The 23276-nt window shown below is 53.7% G+C and overlaps 1 protein-coding gene across 1 annotated transcript in view; it reads right to left on the bottom strand.

The window, feature by feature from the left end:
* LOC112588206 (uncharacterized) overlaps positions 1-23276 on the bottom strand; it is a 262479-nt gene that overhangs the window by 45540 nt on the left and 193663 nt on the right. The window contains exon 5 of the mRNA XM_025297210.1: positions 3586-3634. Coding sequence (XP_025152995.1) covers positions 3586-3634 — 49 coding nt within the window. The remainder of the gene's footprint in view (positions 1-3585; positions 3635-23276) is intronic.

Genomic DNA, 23276 nt, shown 5'->3' with positions numbered 1-23276 from the left:
GTGCTGATAACGATAACAGATTAATGCTGATGCCATATACATTTGAACGAACCACTGCGTACGGTTATGACGATAATATTTCTAATGTCTAAGGTAACGAAAAGTTACCGAAAATGATGAGCGCTCGTTCGTACGTCACGCGCATCTTTGCCCTTTGAGAACGTTTGAGAAGAAATGTCCAACTATTTTGACTCTTTATTGACGCCAAGAGGTCCTTCTAAAAACCTACCACTGACGAATTGTATGTTTCCTATCATTTGTGGAGGTGCCGAGTGAGTACCTAACCTAATCTTTCTATACAAATCAAATGTCCGTTGGTCCTCCGGAACTTGTAAACTTTAAACAGTTGAGGCCGAAAATGCGGTCAAGATTCCGACTCGGGTATTCAGCCTTTTCACACGAGAGAAAAAGGTCACGTGAGAGGTGGAGAGAGATTCGCGTGTTCGTGGATGTCAGGTGTCGTGTTTCGCGAAAATTCGCCGGCAGATCTCGCGTGGCCGAATCGCGATGCTTCGCGCATTGGATCCACGCGAGCCTGCTGACGGGTAGACAGAACCCGCCAAGGTGTAAGCTGTATGTATATATCGCTGTCCTGGAGCGGCTCGCGGCCATACTGCCTCCGTTTGACGGCCAGAGGAGTAGAGGCCGCGACGCGAGGGGCGCGACGAGGAGGAGGAGGAGGAGGAAGAGGAGGAATGATTAATTACGAGGGAGTGACGCGCAAAGGAGCGGAGTGGGACCGACGAAAAGCGACGATGGAACGAGGAGCTGGTGCTAAGGTTTCGAAGGGTCACGCGATGAACGCGCGTCCCTCCGCAAGTTGTAGAAACTCGGCCGCTTTTGAAAAGCTTCGCGTTTGTCATTGGTTACGCGTCGATGCGGTCTTGAAAAATTTAGATTTCCGTCTCTGAGGGCGGGGTATTCACATCTTACACGTTTAAGATCGTCTCGAGTTCATCCGAACGCCTTTGCCGTTGAAATTGTCCCTGACTTCCCTTACCGACGGATTCGTAGAAATTTATTTATCTCGCGACGATCCGTCGTTCTTTGCTTTTGTTTCAATGTTTCAGGTATCAAACTAATGTGTGCAGTACAACGCGCAGTACAGTAATATATTTGGGTTACGCGTGTTATCAACAAATTAGAAAAATCTTTCTTGATCTCTTCTTCATTTTCTTTCTCGATTCAAGTATCGACAACTGACGACACGACTGTGAATAAACAACGGAGTTCCACACAAGGAGAATAAAAATTTCGTACACACACTTGTCGTATTTATGTCACTTTTAAATTGAAAATCGTCCTCTTCTCTAATTTTAATCAATTCATTCTTGAACAGGTCAAGCAGCCATGCAGTCAACTGTAGGAAACGGTGAGCTGAGATAAACTTCAAACAATCTCGAGCCTCAAGTTAGTCTTAAACCCTCGAACTTAGACCTGAAATCCCAGGCCGACTATCGCACGACGCGCATGACGTCGCTGCGCGAAGACGCGGTCAAGCGAAGCTCGCGGATTCGCGCACGGCCACCGCGAAGTTCGAGCCAATTAAGCAGCGCCGGTGACTTCTGATCCGACTTCATCCGACGTCGCCCAACGCTGATTACGCGCGACCGGAAGGCCGGCCAAAGCCCGGCAGCAACAAAAGCTCGTTAGCGCTGGCGGCGTGGGGGCACGCGGGTACTTTTGACCGCGGAATCGATCCCATTTCCCGTCTCGAAAGCTGCGTGTTGCTTTCGCGGGATCAAAGCGCTTCCGCGGATCGTCAAATCCGGACGGAATGGGAAGCAGGGATCGGCTCGTGTGCGCCGGCGAAAAGGACGGACCGGGTGCGGGAAAAGCGTTCCGCGTTCTCGAACACGGTCAAACATATTACGCCGGCCGGTTGTCCGATAATGCGTTTCTGATTGCCGGCCATGGCTGTACGCTTCCTGCGCCGGGATCCCGAGGAAAAGCCCGGGCTGGATATTATGTCCCTTTTCTCGGATGAAATATTCATTCGAATTATGAGGCTTCTCATGGCCTCCCCTCAGCGAGTCGGCTTCACTCCTCGTGCCGTGACTCTTATGGATCGGCTCGTCGTGCCGATGTATTGGTCGTATTTTCGAGAACTTGACGTTCCGCGGACGAGTTATTAGACAAGGGAACCGAGCAGTTCAATCAGCGATATAAGACTGTCTGAGGGAGGCGGGGGGAGGGGCGGAGGGGCGAGCGTGTGCTGTTCACTCAGACAAAAGGGTCGCGCACATTACGGTACTCGCGGTCACTCCACTCTCACGCGTACGTGTACTTTGTATACACCCCACGACTTGCACTCGGCAACTTAAGATTCACGGAAATTCCTTCAAAGATACTCTTACCGGTTGCAAACCGGTCGCGCTTCCAGCGCGATCTGGTGTAAAGTCGAAGAAGAAATAATTCCTCCAAAGTGCCATGACTTTCTCCTCAGCGCTAATTAGCGCACCTCTCGAGGAACGTTCCGTCCGAGTATTCTCGTAGCGATGGCTACAAGCGTCAGCATCCGTTTCGATCCGCAGGATCGCACGAAAACGATCGCCTCTCGAAGGCGGAAAGCTACCCTACAGCGTCCTTCACTTCCCGACGCGAGGCGGAACGGAAGAGAGGAAGAGGGCGGAGAGGGTGAAGAGGCCCCGAAGCTGAGACCAAAAACGCTCTCTCGCGCTCTGCCGTTCGTTCGTTCGACCTTGCGAGAGATCGATCGACGTCGGGACGAGCTCTCTCTCTCTCTCTCTCTCTCTCTCTCGATTGGATCTCGCGCGGGAAGAGCGATATGCGGCGCACGTCTGTGCGCGGTACATACGCTAGCCAGGCACAGACACAGACGGACGACAGGAGGTATCCAAGTGCGCCAGAGGGAAGATCGGGACCGGGAGACGGCAGGATGGATGGCTGGAAGCGTATCAAATTATCGGTTATTAATAACGCCGCCTGATCCCCCCATTCGTCGTTTTACGCAGGAACAGTCGCCCACCGGCGCGCCTCGCAAGGTCGATCTCCTCACCTCGGCTCGCAATGACTCGATTAATAACGCCTCGTCGGCGATAGCGCTTAATACGTATCCGGTCTAGAGCGTGCTTGCGCGAGTGTGTGTGTGTGTGTGCATGTACACGCGCGAATGTACGTGCGCGCACAATACACAGAGAGGGCGGCGTTTAACGGCGTCGCGCTGCACAGCGAGTCACGTAAGCTCGCTTTGAGCCGCGCCGACAACGGCTTCGCACCTTCGGCGAAAGCGGGGGAAGGAATGTAGATAGCCCAGCCGAAAAAGGCCGGGACGAAACACACGGCGAGCGAGCGGAAATCTCACGGCCTCATCGCGGACAGTGACCGCGTGTCAGCCGTGTGGTTGACGCTTCGTCGATGATCGAGATTCACGAGATCGCTTCGTCGTTGACGTTTTGAGGAAAGCTCGCGTGAACGGCGAACCTTGATTGACTATCGCGGACTAACGCTCGCTCGTGAGAACGACTTGGAGCGGAAAGTGCGGACCCGCGTTGTCGTGCGATCGCGTCGGAAGTGCGTTGTGGCATGCGCGCGATTTTCCAAACATTTATCTCACACACTCACCCTTGATCCTCGCTGAAGGGTTGCCGCTCCGACTCGGCGGGTGTGACACCTGCAAGCAGAAGGAGACGAAAGATTTAGACCAGTCATTCCGCCGCTCGTTCTTCTGCTTTTTTTTTTCTTCTAACACGCGTGTGTTCGTTAAAACGGCGAGAAGAAACGAGCGGTATCGATTAAGCGTCGTCACGACGACGGTTCTCTCTCTCTCTCTCTCTCTCTCTCTCTCTCTCTCTCTCTCTCTCTCTTTATCGTTGAGGATTATGACGTCGTCGGCTCGCGTGTGCCCTATTCGCGGAGGCGAAACGACCGGGGCCCTCTCCCGCCCTTCTTACGTAATCCGTCTGTTAAAATATCAATCTCAACGTTTCGCTCTTTGCACAGGGTACCGCGCGGCCCGGGGGGAGGGTACGGAGGGGCACGGACCGCCTGCCCTCGATCTGCACAGGCGAGCTCGCCTCTTCTTTTCGTCCGGACGAGGTCATCAAAGATGCAGCAGCAATCAGCGGAGCTAGTCGAGCGAACGAGCTCGAGCGGTGGAGGACCGACCGACCGCGCACTCTCTCTCTCTCTCTCTCTCTCTCTCTCTCTCTCTCTCTCTCTCTCTCTCTCTCTCTCTCTCTCTCTCTCCCTCCTCCCCCTTCCCCTCTCACTCTTTCGCGCGACTACCCGAGGGATGCGCGCGCGTATCTTCTTTGAACGTTTAAATTGATCCCTCTTCTGTAAAAAAAAAAAAAAGAAAAAAAGAAAAAAAGAAGAGAGAGAGAGAGAGAGAGAGAGAGGAAAAAGTAAAAAGTGAAGAAAAGAAGAAAAAGGAAAACGAGAGAAACGAAGGAAAAAAAATATTGGCCACTGGTGAACGGCCCTTTGGGGGACAGAGGCGGCGGCGGAGGTGTCGACTGTGCCGCCGCTGCAGGCTCGGGCGCGTGTACGGTGTCGGATTGAATTCGAGAAATCGGCTTATCGATGCAGCGCGCGGCGCTCCTCGTCCGACGATCTCTTTCCATTTTCCCGATTTACCGATGGACCGTAAAAATGGCGTGATACGCGCAGCTTCGCGGGAATCATTCGACCCACACGCGTGCGAAATTAATTTCCGCCCTCGGGGTTGGTCGCGCGCGAGCGCGGAGGCACTCGCTCGCTCATCGCTCGTGCGTGCGTCATTACACGCGTCGTTGTTCGCTCGGCGCTCGGCCGAGCCTCCGCTGCGGAATCGTAAATCGCATTCACGCGATCGGCCCGCGGCGCGATTTGCGCGCGTCCGTCCCTTAATAAATCCGCCGGAAGTTCACTCGCCGGGAAAGACATCAAAGTCCTCTTCGCGCTGATCCTTAGCGAGCAACGAGGCGTGCGAGACGAGGTCGTCGTTGAAATCACTGCCGCGCGGCTCCCCCGTACCGCGGCCTCTCTCTCTCTCTCTCTCTCTCTCTCTCTCTCTCTCTCTCTCTCTCTCTCTCTCTCTCTCTCTCTCTCTCTCTCTCTCACTCACTCACTCACTCTCTCTTGCTCGCTCCCGGGGAATCCGGGGGTGCTGCCGACTCCTGGCTGAAGCCGCAGGGGGGCGAACTCTATTAAAAATGCAATATTCTCGTTAATCCACGCCGGTATGTGGCGCCGGCTAATTAGCGAGCGCGAAGGACGGAGAGGCACGCGCTTACGCTCACCAACGTTGTCATGCAAATACTCCATGGTTCGCGGCTATGGGACGTCATACGCGGCGACGCGATGCGCACGCACAGGTATATAGAAATACACACATACACAGAGGATGAGAGACAGAGAGTGAGGGGGCGAGAGGGAGGCGGAGGGCAGGGAGAGAGCGTGAGAGATAGTTGATGAGAGAGAGAGAGAGAGAGAGAGAGAGGAGCGAAATACACGTACACACAAGCATGCATTCGGAGGCACATATACGCGTATGTACGCGATCGTGGACGCGTTCATATGGTCGGAGATATATGGAGGGTGGAAACGGAGGGGGTGAGCTATATCAATAAGCATCGAACGGCCACGGAGGACGGCAGGGAGCTGTTGATTAAGGGGTGAGTACAATGAGGAGATATCCTCGGAGAAGGGAATGCGTCTGCGATGGATCCGCATGAGGGGACTCCCACCCACGTTCATCTCTCTTCCGTCTCCTCCTGCTCCTCCTTCTCCTCCTCCTCCTCCTCCTTCGGCTCCAACATCACCACCTCCTCCTTCTCCTCCTCCTCCTCCTCCTCCCATCGACTCGAACGTGCGCGCGCGCGCGCGCGCGTTCTGCGTCTCTTCCTGTGTCTCTCCTCGATCTCATCTCCGGCGCAAGCAAGAGAGACCGTTAGACGCCGATTACTGCCGATCCTGGACGGCACAATAGCCTTGTCTCTGTCATCGGCTGATGACTGGGTCACCTTGTCGCGTCACGAGTGGATCCCGTCGTAATAAAGTCGGATAGCTCAAAGTCGAGCAACGACGACGACGACGACGTTTAGAGGGCGAGTTTCTCGACGGCGCGGATACGGCGAGATAATTGCGACTTCGCCCCAAGTGGAACGGATTTCAAGTAACGACGATCCTCGCGAGCCAATATGGCTGCGTCGATCGCATCCGGAGGATTCTTCGCGGTTATCGTCCCTCGTACTCGTCAAATTAACGTACTCGCCGGATTCGTAAATAAATCTCTCCCCCAGCGGAATCCAAGTGGGTCACAGTCGCGATTTTTTCTCGAGCGTTTCCGCATCGCGAGCGGCATCGGGTCGAGCGGGGAGCGGCGGCCGGCCGACCGCCGGCGGAATTAATTTAGAGTAATGAAAATTGGTTATCGGCCCGAAGCGACTGCGTCCTGCCGACCGAACGGTGTTACCGGCACTGGAGCGCGTAATATCGCATTGAAGATAGGTCGGACGGCGGGCACGGGGGCTCGCTCGGCTCACGGGTGCCGAGGGGAAGTGGATCACGTTGACACAAAGCGCCCGTAATCCGTTTATCTTCTCTCCGGGCACTCCGCGCCCACGTGTTACGCTTCGCGTTATTCGAGAGAGTGGCCTGCCTGCCTGCCTGATGCCTGCTTGCCACCCGTCCTTCCTCCCTCGCCTTCTACCCGCGTCGTTCCCCTCCGGCACCGCCGGTTTCTCTCAGCGGCACTCGTTATTCCATGACGGAGGCGAGAGCGCGACCGGTTTCTCCATCGCCGAAGAATCGCCGCCGATACGCGCCGCCCGCCGCTGAGAATGCCCGAAAATGGCGACGCGAGACGCGGACTCTGCTCGCGCGGCGAGGGAGATGATCATCATCTCCCCGGAGGATCCGCTCTCGCGGAAGCTGCCAATCTGCCGTTGGCCGGTTAGCCACTCTGCAACCGTCACCATACCGTCGATTTGACTTCTTCTCCGTGTGTGAGTAGCATTTTCTTCCGAGTCTGTTTATCTGGGTGAAGCGTTCGACCTGTCGCGCGTCATTGCTTAAAAAATAAAAGCCTTGTCCGCGGACTTTTAAACGTGTCTCACTTTGAAACACCTGATTACCCATGAATATATCCTTGATTTATCGACACTGACTCTCGCTCTCGTCGCGACGCACTACAGGTGCGACGCGCACAGAGGCGCTCTTAAAGCCGGCTTCGATCTTTAAGGATGACTCTGTCTAAAGTCACACCTGCACACGTGAGACCTCAGGGTCGACGCACTTATCGCGCGCAACTAGCACGCTCGTCTCATGGGCTTAAGAGTATTCCGGGATTATTACGGGGAGAAGGGAGCGCGAGGCTAGAGGCAATGTCGCGCGGATGAGGGTTGTTTCGCGCGAGGAGACAGCATTACGCAGGCGGATCGCGCCGAGGAGGAGACGCATCGCGCTCATAAATCTGGAAGGAAGAGCGTGCTCGCCGACGCGCATCATTGGCTGACAGATTTCTTCGTGGCGTCGACGTACATACATGACACATGCGTGCGCGTACACACACACACACACACACACATACACACAGACTCACACCGGCAACTCTCGTTCTCCGAGGTGTTCCTTTAGAAAGATCCACGAGCCGGACGAGCCATCGCGACAGTATTCCCTTTGAGTAATGACGCTCGGGCCCCGGCGCGGAGGAATGTCGGACGAGGGGGTGAGGGAGGTGGAGAGAGAGAGGGAGGGAGGGAGGGGGGGAGAGAGAGAGAGAGAGGGAGAGCGAGAGAGCGATAGGGAGGAGGAGGGAGAAGAGGGCCCCTTTCATCGGCCGTTTCATTGGCTCCGAAGCCACCACGGTCCTTCTCGCTTTCTTCTTCCGCCTCGTCTCCATCTCGCGGCCGTTTAAACATGAAAACGACTTAACGAATGACGCTGACGACTCGCCGTCGTCGTCATCCTCGTTCTCTCCTCCTCGTCCTCGCCGTCGCGTCGTCGTCCTGCCGACGCGCTGCCGCGTTTTGTCTCCATATCGTGAAACACATTTGTCTCTCGCGCCCGGATTCGTGCAGGCGGTTTTGAATCCCGCTCGAAAGATTCTCCTCGCGCGCGCGCGCGCGCACACACACACACATTTTACGACCCTCTCTCTCTCTCTCTCTCTCTCTCTCTCTCTCTCTCTCTCTCTCCCCCTCCCGCGCCAACCTGCACTCCACCCTGCGCGCATCTCCTCCTTTCATCCAAATCCAATCCCGGCAGGATTCGGCTCGACACGGAGCGCTGAAAGGCGCGGACAAAAGGCACCCTAATATATTACGCTTATTAGCGGCGACTTGCGCCGAATATCTTGTCGAGATATCGCCAAAAGGCCCGTGTGTGGTAGCGCGGCGCGCGTGCTCGCGCTCGCGCCGGCGCGAGCGCGCATGGCAGCGGCGCGATTCGCGCGGCGATTTTTCAAGAGTAAAACTGGTTCGAGCGAGGAGCTGGCAAAAACCCTGAAACCCGCTCGACAGAAGGAGAGACAGAGAGAGAGAGAGAGAGAGAGAGAGAGAGAGAGAGGGGAGAGAGAGAGAGAGAAAACCCGCGCGTGGTCCGCATTCATCGCGGACGCGAGCGCGCGGAGAAACAACCGTCGTGCCCCGGCGCGTTCCATTCGCGTATTTCTCGAATGGCGCGCGGCGCTTCAGAGTGTTCCGCATGCTGCACTTTTAATTGGACGATCGAATCGTTGTTTTGTCCGGGCCGTCCAAAGTGCTTCGATTCGATTCTAGCGTCCCGCACACCGCGCCTCACGCCTGTCCATCGGTCCGTTCGTCCGCCCGTCTGTCCGTCCGTTCGTCCGTTCGTTCGTTCGTTCATTCGTTCGTTCGTTCGTTGGCGCGGAACGGCCGCGGCGGAAAAAGATTTCGTCAAATTTGATTCCCACTTTCAACCCCCCGGCCGCGCTCTTTATCGGCTCGGGATTTTAATTCGTCGTTTAAATTCGCGGGCGCATTAAATATCGGCAATTTGGAAGAAGCGCCCGATATCGCGGCGTGCCTGCGTTCGTTCCGTCGCGGAGGAATCCCCTCCCCGTCCCTTATCCTTCTCTTCAGCCTCCCTTCCCGTGATATCGATCGACTGCAAAGCATCTATCGATGGATGAGTTCCAAGGAAGATTATACGGTTACACACCCTTCTATCAAGTTGCGATCCCGGACATGTACGCGCGCCTCTTTCCCTTTCTCCCCCACCCACCATCTCTCACTCTCTCGTCCTTTCTCTTTCTCTATGTTTTCCGGTCGGGGACAAAACGCGCAACGCGCCCGCGGAGTTTTCTCATCGCGATGGAGGACCGGGCATTCCGCGCCTCACCTATCCCTTCCGCCGGCACTTTGTTCAGCGCCCCGTAATTTTCGCGTACACGCGCAAACGCATAAAGCATATCCGGCTCATTAACAACACAAAGTCGACGGAGATTAAGCAAACGCTCCGCCTCTATCGCCTTTCTTCGCCGCGTTTTCCACCCCCTCCCCGTTCGCTCTCTCGTCTCTTCTCTCCGCCGTCTCTCCTCTCTCGCCCCGTTTTCCTCCCTCGCGCGCTGTGTTTCAGCTTCTTCTTCGTCTTTGTCGATTCGCTTAGCGCGCCTCCGCGAAAACGCCGGATAATCCTCGCTGCACGGCGGCCACATTGTGCGGCCCGCCACGCGACGGTGCATTATTTATAACTGGTCGCATAATAACGCCGCGGATGATTTTAATGCGCGCTGCCGCAGCCCCGGGGGGAGCGGGGGGGGGGGGGCTTAACGACTCTCGCGCGTCCGAGGCGCGACAGTCGCAAGGGAGCTTCCTCGGGACTTGACGAAAAACTCGACTCGCCGAATGTCGCTCTCGTCGTAATCGCGGTAGAAAAAGGATCATTGGCGTCTTGTAATTTTGTCGCGCGGCCGACGTAGCTAGCGGGCAAGCTACTCACACCTATAATCGCGAATCTGCTACGTGCCGCATAAAATCGATCAACCGTGTCAACGAGACGGAAAGTGTGTCGCGGACTGTCGCGAGGGTAATCCGCGAGAGACAACACGCGGCGGTCGCGGCGGCAAAGTCTGAGGATCCCGCGGTGGAGATAGATAGGCGGATAAAAGCGCTCGCTAAAACATTCAAGGCTTATTACGCCCTTTGACAACGCGAAGAGCCGCGATGAGGAAATGAAGCCTCACATATGAGACGCATCGATGAAAAGAAAAAAAGACATAACAGTAGAGACAGAGAGAGAGAGAGAGAGAGAGAGAGAAGAGAGAGGGAGAGAGAGGGAGAGAGAGGGAGAAAAGAAAAATACAGAGCGGAAGGAAAATAGAAGAAACGAGAAGAAACACCCGAATGGGGACAAAAATTGAGATGCGTCCCGGAGCGTGCACCGGCTTTCAAAACGACCCGAGCACTTAATCGGATGCACTTCGGAACGCAGCCGATGGTCCAGCGAGAGGTCTTAGCAGTTCTGAGTATTCCTTAGAGCTGCACCGAAGATGAGGGAAACGTTCGCAGCATCTTGAAATTCAGTGCACAGGATATGCAGTGGAGTTAACAACATCCACCGGCAATTAGGCAGCGTTATTTTATTAAATTAAATTTCCGGTAGTCTAGGGAGTGAAAAAGAGTGGCGGAGGGGGCGGTGAGGGGAGGAGAGACTGCATGTTCCGCGGGTACGAGACCGGAGAGCTTCCAGAGGTGGTGGGCTAAGCGGAGCTAATCTCGGCCCGACCGTGGCCGTGGGTGGCGGGTGTATATTTGTTTCGCGGCACGGTGCAGTCCAGCTAACAATGGCGGCTTGGATCAAGTCGGCGGCCTTTTTGAAGGCAGGTGCTCTCCTTTTTCAAATCGCTATCTCTCTCTCTCTCTCTCTCTCTCTCTCTCTCTTCCTCCCCTTCGTCGCGCGCGCGCGCTCAATGTCTGCGTTCCGTGTCCTTTTTGCCGGACGGTCTCGCCACGGGGGATTTCGCTAATAAGCGAAGCTGCGAGCGCGCCGCTAAGCTTCGCTCCGAAGGAGCGAGATGCGATTAGACATTTTTCCCTTCGACGAAAACTCTTCGTTCCAGGGCCAGGATTTTGTCCCGCAGAAATTCCCGAGGACGGAAACTAGTCGCGAGATTATGATCTCTTTCTCTCTGTTTCTCTCCTCTCCCTCCCCCCTCTCTCACTCTCTCTCTATCTATCTATCGTCCTTTCGCCGGAGTGTGTACGTGTGTTTGTGCGAACGTTTAAAGATCCTCGTCGCATTGTTCCGCTATGGCCGAAGTTACTTTTTCGGCTCATCCGATTGTTGCGGCGCTAATTGAACATCTCGAAGCGACGTCCATTTCGTGCCGGCCTCCTCCACCTCGCCATGATCGCGCGGAGACTGTTAAGAGCGACTCCATTCGCGGAGTGTCTCGCAAAATGCATTACCGTGCCATATAAAAAAAGGAAAAAAAATACGACGCAAACGTCGACGGTTTTGCGCGCGGGCTTAGTTTTTCGTTAAATCGCAGAAGATCGTGGGACGCGGAGAAGTTTATCGAGCGTGGGCCGTGAACCGTGGCTCGTCCTCCTACGCACAGGATCACGCATGCGTCGGGCCTCCCTTAAAACAATACGTCGACCAATCTGGATGGTAAGGGGCTCCTGTTTCATTGGCTCGGCTCCCTCGCGCGTAATCTTTCTTTCGACGCATCCACCATTCTCGCCTATTCTCCGCCGTCGCCAAACACTCGTCCATTTTCTCTCGAGTGTCGCGCGCGACCGTGCGGCTTGTATCGCCACGTTTGAGCCGCTTTAGGTGATCTCGCACTCGCGCGGGAAAAAAGGCCAGCTAATTCGACGCGCGCGTGCAAATTTTTCTCCTTCGACGAGGGGAAAATCCGACGAACGGGGAAATACTCGACATTCGGAAAAATGCGATATTCCCGAGATCAGGCGCCGTCGCGCCCATCTCGCCCGACGTTGCGAGGGAACGAGCGCGGACGACGCTCCTCGTCTTGTTCGAGTAAATGAAAGAAAGAGAGCAAAAAAGAAAGAAAAGAGAGGAGAAGAAGAGAAACGACGGATCGATGCCTTTCGTGCAACGAATGATGAATTTTAATTCCTTCCCCTTCGCTCAGAATGCGCGCGAACAACGGCCTTTGTCGCGGCCGGTAATCGAGAGTCATTGATCGCCGGCTATGACGTTAGATCGGAAAAATTAGCGAGTGTTTCCGTTCCTGTGCACGCTCTCGTTAATGCGTAATATAGAAGCGGACGTAGTTTTTTGTGCCGACATCGTGAGCTCCGCGTGCGTGGTTGCAAAACAAAATTGAAAACAACGACCCAATAGAAGCGCAAGCAGAAAAAAAGCGGAAGAAAAAAGGAACGAAGGCAAAAAGACGGGGAAGTTGCACACGTTGAATGCATTCTTTTTCCACTTTGTACGTACTTCGACACATCTAAAGAGTTGCAGTCCAACGAACGAATACGCACGTTTCATCTCCGCGTCATTTTCGGCTTTCCCCGCCGACGAGATATTTACTCTCGCGATATGCCGTGGGATTTACAAAATATGAAAACGAGTTTTGTTTTAATGAAAAAAAAATTGATAAATATATTCTGTTTGCTTTTTTAAAAATTGCCGAAAAACAGCGTGCAGATCCCACGGAATATCAGTCCTCTTGAACACAGAAAAGAATATATAATCTCATCGCTAGAGATACTCGATTATTTCAACTACACAGTTTACTCTCCTTCTTTCAATGGTTATCCTAAATACAAGGAATGCTTTCTTCACAATAATCTTAAAATATATCCGTTACAGATTTTAGAGGAGCTCATTATCACACATGGACTCAAAACAAGAATTTATCGTCTTTTCGAGAGTATATTTTTATTTTGAATTAATAACTTCTTTTTTTATTAATTTAATATTTTTCATTGTAATAAAAGATGCACGGATGAAGATATTGCGGTAAAAATTACATGGAAGTTATATTTTATTCGACCGAGAACAGTTCTCGAAAACCGAAATTATGTTCAAAAGCACTTGGCGCTTTTCGTCAAACATGACTTCACGAGCTCCGGCGAAGACCCGACACGCTCGCAAATTGAAGTGTGACGAAAGGACGAACAAAGTAACATGCGTGAATACGCGCGCGCGCGCGATACTCCCCTCTGCGAAACGAAATGTTTTACCGAAGGTAATGGTCGTGCCGGAAGCTGGATGACGCGTGACCCCCAGACGGACGCATTAGACGCACTTCCGGCGGTGCGACGCTGCTCGGTGCCCTCGTACGTCCGCCGAATCCGGTTCTGTCTCTTTCTCTCTCTCTCTCTCTCTCTCTCTCTCTCTCTCTCTCTCTCTCTCTCTTGCTCGCTCACCCCCGGGATCCATCGCGAATTCTGGCCACACATCGTTCTCACGAGCGAATGTTGTCAAAGACTCGCTGAACGCTCCGGTCAAATGGTTCGCGCGATTCGCGACAATTGACTCCCCGAGATTCCGCTCGGATAAATAAGTCATTCCCGCAGGAGGACGGAGATGTTTCAGCGGGAGGACTAACCAACGGAGTTGACGAGCACGAATTGCAGCACGGACAGCAAGAGAGCGCGAGAGGAGATATTCGACGGAGAAGCGGGAGAACCCTTTTGTCTCGGGCATTGCCCTACGACGTTACGCATTTAGTGTGGAAAAGCCGGTTTTCCGGGAGAATCCTGCGGATGCGCGCTCGAGAGGCGGGCGAGCGGTCGGTCCCTGCTAAAATTCTTACTCGAGACGCTTTGTTCGACAAGTAGCTGCTGGCATCGGTATCGGGAAGACGACCGCGCATAGCATTCGATCGATCCTCTCTCTCTCTCTCTCTCTCTCTCTCTCTCTCTCTCTCTCTCTCTCCGTCTCTCACCCCCGCCCCCGTCTTGCGCCGCCTCATTCCTCCCACGGCAGAGGAAATGAAATCCCGTCCGGGACGCGATTCGCGCGACGTTTGTCCCGTTATTAGATCAGCGTTACTTCGTGCTTCATCTCGAGAGTGCTCTGCGGCGGCCGTCGAATGCGTCTTCCGCGTTTGAAAGCGCTGATACTTCCTTCACCACCGCCGCAGCCGCCGCCGCCGCCGCCTAGCGCTGCGCTGATAGATACTTCCTACGAGATTCGCGTCCGTGCCTCGAGCAATCAAGGGAAAAGTAACGCCGGCAGGTGCGATTTCGCGGTTTGCGAAAAATCCAGTCGCCTCGCCGCGTGCGCGCGCGCGCGCGCGAAGGGAATTTAGATCAACCGCCGGCTCCGTGCGTTCTCCACGCCGACGATTTTAATTTGTAATCCATGCGAGACGCAGAGTCAACTCTCCGCGCGGAGAGCGAGCGCGCGAGCGTGCGAATGACGCGTGTCATCCAGCTTCCTTTTCTCCGGCGATCAATAAAGCGCGATGATGCGGTCGATCGCGGTGTTTCTTTCTTCTCGCTCCTGCTCTCTCTCTCTCTCTCCCTCTCTCTCTCTCTCTCTCTCTCTCTCTCTCTCGCACAGACGAGTCGAGCGACAATTACCTCCGAGAGAAATTCTCCCGATTCGGCAGCTGGAGTCAAGTCTCGCGGTTAATCGCTCATCATCGCTCGCGTCGATCGCGACCGGCACCGAACCGGCGCGTTCGTTCGTTCGTTCGTTCGTTCGTTCGTTCGTTCGTTCGTTTATCTGTTAAGCCGCACATAACACACAGCGCGATACGCTCGGTCGCAGCTCTCTTCTCCCACGGGGCAGGAAATGAAATTCTATTCGCGTCGGGCCTCGACCGACTTTGTCTCGTTATTACATCAACGTTACAGCGACTCTCGAGATGAGAACACGTCTCTGCGCCGGCCGGTGAAACGCGTCTTCTGCGTTCGAGCGTCCTAACGATCGTCCCCACAATGGCCGGGATAAAGCGAGGTCTCGCCGGCGCACGTTCACGATCGAGCCGCGGGAACGCGATTTCAACGCGCGCGCGTTCCGCCGCGGGGCTGGACACTCTCGTGGCCGCCGGGCGCTGATCATGTGCCGTTAATAAATAAATAAATGAATGGAAGAGGGCAGATCAAACGGACGGATTTCGTGCAAAATCCCCCCCGACCGCGTGATTATCACGGCCGGTGGACAAATTCCGCGCAAACAATTATCATCCCGCTTAGCGGCTCTCCTCGGCTCGTGTTTAGCGAGTGCTCGGATTCGGGGGACCCCCATTTGACTAATGTCGACCGGTTCATTCCCCGTTGGGGCAAGCCGACGCGGCCCGCGGGGCTCGTCGATTCGATCGTTTCGCGCCGGAACGATCAAAGCCGAAAAAATCACTTTCGTCGTTCCGCTGATAGGAATCCGCGCTCGTTCACGAGAGGGAGAGAGAGAGAGAGAGAGAGAGAGAGAGAGGTAGAAAGCTCACACCGTTCGCTCGCGGCCGGCGCGCATTTACCACCTGCACCGACTCGAATTAAAAAGTTCGTTCTCCCGCGAAACCGTAAATAATGCCTTCTGACAGGCGGAGCCGAATGTCGATGAATAACGAGGCGCGGAACCTTCGACTTTCGATTCTTCTCTTTTTCCAACTAAGCGCGCGGCTCGCGAGAGCACGTCAGTCCGGGACCACACATACACATACGCGTGTTTCTCGCTGTGTATCGCGGCTCGCCGAGTGCCTGTGTGTATGTTTATGTGTATGTATGTATGTATGTGTGTGTATGAATGTGCATGATTGAGCGCATGGTGTATGTATGAGCGCGCGCGCGCGTGTGTGTGTGTGTGTGTACATACATTCGTACGGATGGCTCGTACGTTTCGAAAACAAAGCTCATGCCTGCGAGAGAGAGAGAGAGAGAGAGAGAGAGAGAGCGAGCGAAAATAGAGAGAGGAGGCGATAGGGAAAAGGGGGGAGGGGCAGAGAGAGAGAGAGAGAGAGAGAGAGGGAAAGAGAGCGCTTCTCCGCTCTCGGCGACGAGACCGATGCATCGATACCGGAAACTGCGCGATACATGACGAAAAAAAGGCAGAGAAACTTGCTCCTGTGTTTACACGCGCGCATGTATATGTGTACGTTCAACCGTGTACATGTACAACGTCGCGGTGGCGCGGACTACGTACGTCCGACGTACCTACTGCGCGCGTCATGAATATTTGAGGAGAGATACGCCTTCTCACCCCGTGAGCGTCGCCGTGCGTTTTCCGTCGCGATGGACGTCGCGTTTCTGATTTTTTTTTTTTTACTTCCTGTGCGCTGTGGACTAGCGCGCTTCCCGCAGATAAAACGCGCGGGACTCGCGCGATACATCCGGCAGACGAGAGCCGTCATTTTCTTCACTTGGATAATTGGTCGATCGACGAAATGACGATGATGACGTGGGACACGGCGAGACACGGCGGGGAGAAGAATGCGGAAGAGCCTCGCACGATACCTCGCGTCGTCTCGATGCCGACGATCTCGACGGGGCGTATAAATGACGAGAATAATAAAGGGGAATGTACGAGATCGGATTCGGAGGATGTCGGCGCGCCGAAACGACGTCGTCCGCGGCCGGAGGAAGTCGGACGGAGAACGACGGAGAGACGGAGAAGAAGAGACAGAGAGAGGGAGAGAGAGAGAGAGAGAGAGAGAGAGAGAGAGAGAGAGAGAGAGAGAGAGAGAGAGAGAGAGACAAGGGCGAACGGTGGGAGTATAATGACGGAACCCTCTCCTAATTCCCCGGGAAGTTGCGTCCCTCTCTCGCGGCGAATCTTCGTGCGGCAGGAGGGAGACGACGGACGGAAGACGCTCTCTCGCAAACGCGGGGAGAAAGAAAGACCGGCCGAGCATCGGCAACGGCAGACGCCGGTGACGAGGAAAGACAGAGAGAGAGAGAGAGAGAGAGAGAGAGAAAGAGAAAGAGAGGGGAGGGAGAGACAGAGGGAGAGAGGAAAGGACGGAGAGAAAATGAGAGGATCAGAAGCTTCCGTGGAGGAGAGCGAGGAAGAGAGTCAGTCGCCCGGTCCGTCCATCCGTCCGTCTGTCTCTTCTTCCTCTTCTCTCTCTCTCTCTCTCTCTCTCTCTCTCTCTCTCTCTCTCTCTCTCCCCGCGCGTTCCACCATTCTTCGGCACTCCCGTCGGGGATTAATAACGGCCTGCCATTGTTGCCATGGCAACTCTCGAAGCGTTAAAAACTCCTCGGCCCTAACCCCGATCGTCCGTTTAAAGTTTCAAGGGAAAGGGTTCGCGTCGTCCGGCCGAAGGCCGCCGAAGCGACTGGGCAAATATTTGCGTGTTTCAAGCGCGTTGTATCTCTCTCTCCCCGGCTCAAGTGTGTGTACAAGCACAGTGGTCGGTGATGACTCGTGGCTATAATAATTCGCGGCGTTAACAGCATCGATATTAATCTCGGGCCGCTGGGGTAGGGAAAGAAGAAGATGACGCTCGTGGACCTTCCGAGAGGAAGGTACACACGACTTCATTAATGCCCGAGCATTTACCAAATCGAGTGTCACGACACTTTTTCGGTCGGATACGTTTTCTTTTCACACAGGCATTCATCATGACTGCTGATCACCTGAACTGTACGATTTTCATTACGCGTAACATCGGAACGGACAAAATGCTACTATATTCAAATTGTTAAGCTATCACGGCTGCTTTAGGAAAAACATCGTCGCTGATTCCTCAGATTTAGATTTGAAAGAAAAAGAAAAAACGTCGATCGAGACGGCTCGGGTCGTTGCTGGAAAAGTTGATTGTAATTTTCTGTGCAAGTTTCATTCATCTCGCTTCTGACACGAGAACTCTCCAATTATAAAACAGATTTTTCCACTGGGCTAGACGAATACATTCCGAAATTCAGAAAAAATTACGGACAACTTTTCTGTCGGCGACTGTACACGGTACACGTTGATAAATAATTGAAAATTCATGAAGCTATAATTCTTTGTCAAACGACGACATGAATGCGGGCCCAAATTTCGACTCGGATGTGCCATGCATAGTCGATAAGTTTGTCACGTGCCCTACGAAATCGGAGACATTTTATACAATAAATGATTCGATATATCTGGAAATATATGATATATATCGCTACGTATCCTAGAATTCGACATCCTCGCTCCGTCTTGCCTTCTTGATTCACCGTTTTTATTTCTGACTTGCTTTAGAACACCACATCGTAGCACTACGGCGACGTCGGCACTGGAACTGACCCTAACATTTCCCCAAGAGACAGAGAGAGAGAGAGAGAGAGAGAGAGAGAGAGAGAGAGAGAGACGAGAAAAATTCTACCAAGCTATTACTAGATAGAACTAAGATTATTCCGTTACGGATTTTTCATATCTTTCTCCTCAAATAGCTCTAAATTGCTCGAACATGAAATACAAGAAAAGGATACAAGAAAAAACGCATGCCAATGAACGTGAAGAAAAATTCACTAATGATAAGATTTCTGTGACCTGAGAACTTAGGAAACTCCTTTTTAGGGAATACAATAAGAGGATTATATTCTAGGTTGTTATCCCAAATTTGGGAACAATCAGAAGAGAATAATCGAATACCGAGACGAATTTTGAGATCTCAACAATACATTTCTGTCGCTTATCGTCGCCCATTTCATGGTTATTGTCCGGCCCTACGACCCTACTTTTTCCTTTTTGGGTGATTCCAAGCCGGATATATCAAATAAATTATTTTAAGGACTGAAATGATAAAATGTAGAGAACGTGTTCCGCAAAATGCGCGTCGTTTGTTAGCTTTCAATCGTAACATATCATTATGGAAAATTACGGGATACGACGGTGCTGTGTGGACCTACTATCTTCTGTTCTTATAACTCCCCCCCGTGTTACTCCTTCTAAAATCCCAAATCCTGTCGAATATCCAACAAAAATGTCGAAGAAAAATTGCAATAACAAGCAGACGACGAGAGGAGAAAGTCTGTCGTTTTGTACATCCGCAAATTTCACTGTTTAATAATTTTAATCACTTACTACTCGTCGCATATCGTTTCTCCACAGCCAAGCTAGTAACATAATTAATACACCGATGCAACACATTGCGCAACTAAAGGCAAGCTAAATGTAACGTACCGAGATATCTTCAAATATCAGACGATTGCAAACGAAGCGAACCTTTAAGTCCTCAGCGTGGAAAATGAATGCTAAAAAGTTCTCCATGGCGAGGAGAGAACGTTCGATTCTCGTCCTTGGCGACGGGTCGAGACTAATCTGCAAACACGGCACAGATATTTCCGCAGCGAAGTATCGGCAAAATTTCTTATCTCACACTCGCGCCGCGAGAGGCGTTCTTTTTCCGCCCGTCACGAGGAGATACCGCGGGAACGGGAAGCTAAAGTTGAGAAGTGCCTTTCCAGTTCATTAACGTAAAATATCGCGTCATTCATTATCGAGGTCAAACTACGTCCTCCCCCTTGCCACCTCTCCCACCCCCACCGCCAGCACCACGGTTTGTTACGCGAGCCGAGGTTGTTCGTGGTGGTTGTGAGCTAATAGAAGGACAAGACGCGTGCGAGCGACTTGGTGTACGTGAGAACGGAGCTGATCAATATTCATGGACCTCCGTCGTCGTTGGGTGCTTTCGGCGCTGCCGAAGGGGGTGGATTTATGCGAATGCTTCCTTCCGCCTGGGCGCGCGAGCCATTTTTCTTACGACTCGCTAACTCGCAAGCCGGCGGATTGCCGCGGATTGCCTCTCGCGCGTAGCGTCGCGGATTCGTCCAGTCCGGGAATCATCCACCTAGCTACCCCCGACAAGACAACAACGTTGCGTCTCAAGCCCGGCCTGGTCAAATTTCGTATCGACATTTTTCTCGGGACTACATTGTTCCCTCGCTGCACGACAGATGAAAGTGAGAGAGAGAGAGAGAGAGAGAGCCTCCAGCGCCCGTGATTCCTCACGGCAGGCAGATCCTCCGGCAAGGGGGAGGAAAATGATTATTTTCCGGATAGCTCTCGATCCGGCCGCTCTGAGCGGAGAACGCTGGGGAGCTGGGGAGAGGGTCAAGAGTCGCGGGTGAGTGCTCGAAAAAGCGGCAGGAGCGCGCGAACGTAGCTCGCGCAATCGGCGGACATTGCTCGCGCGCGCGGAGAGATCGCCGGGTGGGTCGGTCGCGACTGCACGGAGAAGCGCAGTTGCACGTGCATCCGTGCGAGAGCGCAGGCGAGTTCGTACGAGAATGTAGTTCGGTTCCGGTGCGGGCCATTAGTTGATGAGCTACCTCGTTTCCCACCCTCGCCCACCTCGCGCCCCGTATCCTTTCCTCCCTCCCGCCCACCCGTCCATCCGTCCGGCCGGCCACCCAGCCACCCACTCGCCGGCGGAAGATGCACTCGCCCCTCATGTTGCAGCAACGGCAGCAGCGGCAGCGGCAGCAGCAGCAGCAGCAGCAACAGCAGCAGCCAGCAGCAAGCAGCCACCCCGGTATCATCCTTCCACTCGCGCTAACCCGGGACGGGTCCTGAAAAGCTCGCGTGGCATTGTGGGATCTATTATTGCCCTCCTCTTGGAGTTATATATGTTTCGATGCAGCAAACTCTGCCGAAGCCAGCCAGCCAGCCAGTCAGCCAGCCAGCCGGTCGGTTGGTTGGTCGGTCGGACGATCGAACGGACGGACACACGGGTGAAGAGAGAGACACCGGCGCGCTGAGGGAGGGGGAGGGAAAACGAGAAATTCAACCCCCGCACTTGCCGCACCACCGACTACCCTTTCACCATACTCTGCCGACTCTTTCGCTTCCTCTCTCTCTCTCTCTCTCTCTCTCTCTCTCTCTCTCTCTCTCTCTCTCTCTCGCCCGCTGCGGTCTTGGGCCGAAAACGCGACGGTCTCGTTTGACGCGGGAGATCCGGCGTGTCCTTTTATCGTGGATACTTACTTTCGCCGGAAATGCGATTTCCAGCGAGGCTTTATCGGGGAGAGAGCAGCTTGTTCTCTTTTCCTCTTTCTTCTTGTTCCTTTTTTATTTTTTTCGCATACTCGAATTTCGTACATTCGCAGGACGAACCGGGAAACTTCTATTTCCTCACGCGCAGGTACGACGTGGCGGAGTGTCGCTTTAAAATAAAATACTTGAAACTCATCGAACGCCTCGCTCTCTCTCTCTCTCTCTCCGCGCAAAGGGTAAAGCATGCCTCTCATCTATCTCTCTTTCTCTCTCCTTCGCGCTTTCTTTTCTCTCCTTTTCTTCTTTTTCTTTTTGATCGCGGCATAATAACGAGCAGTAGAAAATAGACGATACCATCGCGCTCGCCTTATTCGCTGAAATTTCACGAGCCCTGCCTTCGAAACGCGAACCCGGCACTCAAGATACTCGCCATTGTTTCGAAGGAGTCCGGACCGCGAGCACTAAAACCAACCCCCCGTAGCCCCGGCATCGGTGGAAGCGCCGGATGATGTACCGCCGCCCCAACCCCTTAATTACTGCCGCGTGCAAATTGGAAGGAAAAATTAATCGCAGAAATGACTTAGAGCTGCCGGCACGGGGGCGAAAGATGAGGCGGTGAGACCGGGTCGGGTGGTAAGAGGGGAGGGTGGACGAGGAAGCGCGCCCCAGGGTCACACAAAGGGGATGAAAGGAAGTCCGGGGCAATTAGAATGATGCCCTTTGCACGGTCTTCCTCGCTCAGTCTCTCGTCCTCCCGTGCCACCCTCCGTCTACGAGCGCTCCTCCTCCTCTTCCTCCCCCTGCTCCTCCTCCTCCTCTTCCTTCTCTTCCTCCTCCCGTTCCTCTCGACCCCGCTCGGCTCCCTCACGAAATACCATCCCCCATCGCGCGAGCGCCGATGAAACGACGTGGAAACATCAGGTGTGAGGTATTATGACGTAATAATAAATTATGTTTGTTGTGCGCAGCGTGAGCCCCGCCCCTCGTATTTGAATGATAAATGTCAAGGCTGACCTGCGTCTGGTCAATGTCTTCTTTCCTTTAAATGGCTCCAATTAAAGGCTCTCCAACGGCTCTGTCGGATCGTCGATGGTCTCATCATCGGTCGTTTCGGGCAAAATGTTTTCGTCTTCACGCGGGAAAATATTATCGGGCGAATTTCGCAATCATCTGCAGTAATTCGTCCAGATATACGACCACGAGATACGGGGGATGTTATTATTCAAAGTAAAAACAGACATGAAAGTCACCGTAGCGTGCTGCAGACGAATCTCGGAAGTGATCTTGCGCTTCGAGATCGTCTCTACACCCGCGAATTCTTTGCGCGTGACATTCTTATCCAGGATCATCGCTCCCACAAATTTCCGTTTCCGCTCTTCTAAACAAGGTGGCGGATAACGGTATGGTTACATAAGAGACCATAATCAGCGGCGCATGTATAGCTTCGTCGTTATTGACAAAGGAAATATGGCCGCTAAATATCAGATCAACTTTGAGACAAGCAGCCAATAAACCTACCCCTTCATCGAACGACGAGAAATAAAGCAGAGGTCGCAAGTACAATCCGCTGCCGCGATCTCGCGCGATTTCTTCTCACGCTGCGTCGTTCATATCCTTAAAGGCACTTTCGCGACGTTACGTCTCTCCGTATACGAACCACCCTTCGCGCCCTCGGGAGCCTCTGCGCACGGGACGTCTCAAAGTTTCGACACACGACGCACGACGGGGCGGAGGGCATCAAGAGACGCGGCGGCCGCGCGAGATGGGCAGATATTTAATCTCGATTTCGGGGTCGACCGCCGGTGATGATGACGACGACGATGACGACGACGACGTCGACGACAACTACGACATCCACCCTAGCGGCCGTGGAAGGCCACTGTCATATCTCCGGGGGATGATTCGACGTGACAGCTCTCCCTCGAGGGTTGCCACGGCCGAGCATCAGCGACGACGAACTACTACCGTCCCACCTCCCCCCCCCTAAGCTCCGTAGAGCCTGTAGGAAAGCCGCACGCCATAGCCGCGAGCGGCAATATACGTCGTGACGTCCGCGAATTCCACGCGTGCCACCCTCCCGCTCCTCGCGCGCGCGCACATGGCCACCCTCGTGCGAGGTTTAATGACGTATAAACTATGCGTCGGATTAGCAACGCGGTTACGTACGGGAGGGGGCGATCGCCGCGGTTACGTCCCGCGAGCCCTGCAAGACGATCGCATAGGGCTACTTCTATCCGGCCATGCAGACGGAACTATCCGACAGCTTTCTTCGCGAGCCTTTCGTACGAAGTGAAACGCGCGGGAATTTAAGGATTTGGGTCTTCAGTGGAAGCGCGTGCAACGTGCGGGGCGTTAGGTTTGTAATTACAATTACACTCAATTGGAAATTTCAATCGTATGTTCAACATCTCATCTCGTTCGAGACGAGATTCGAGTAATGACCATTAATGCCGGCGCATGAGACTTGCCTCTCA

This window comes from Harpegnathos saltator, unplaced genomic scaffold (assembly GCF_003227715.2).
Source record: "Harpegnathos saltator strain DR-91 unplaced genomic scaffold, Hsal_v8.6 scaffold173, whole genome shotgun sequence".
Lineage (NCBI taxonomy): Eukaryota > Metazoa > Arthropoda > Insecta > Hymenoptera > Formicidae > Harpegnathos > Harpegnathos saltator.
This window is presented reverse-complemented; position numbering and strand designations above follow the sequence as displayed.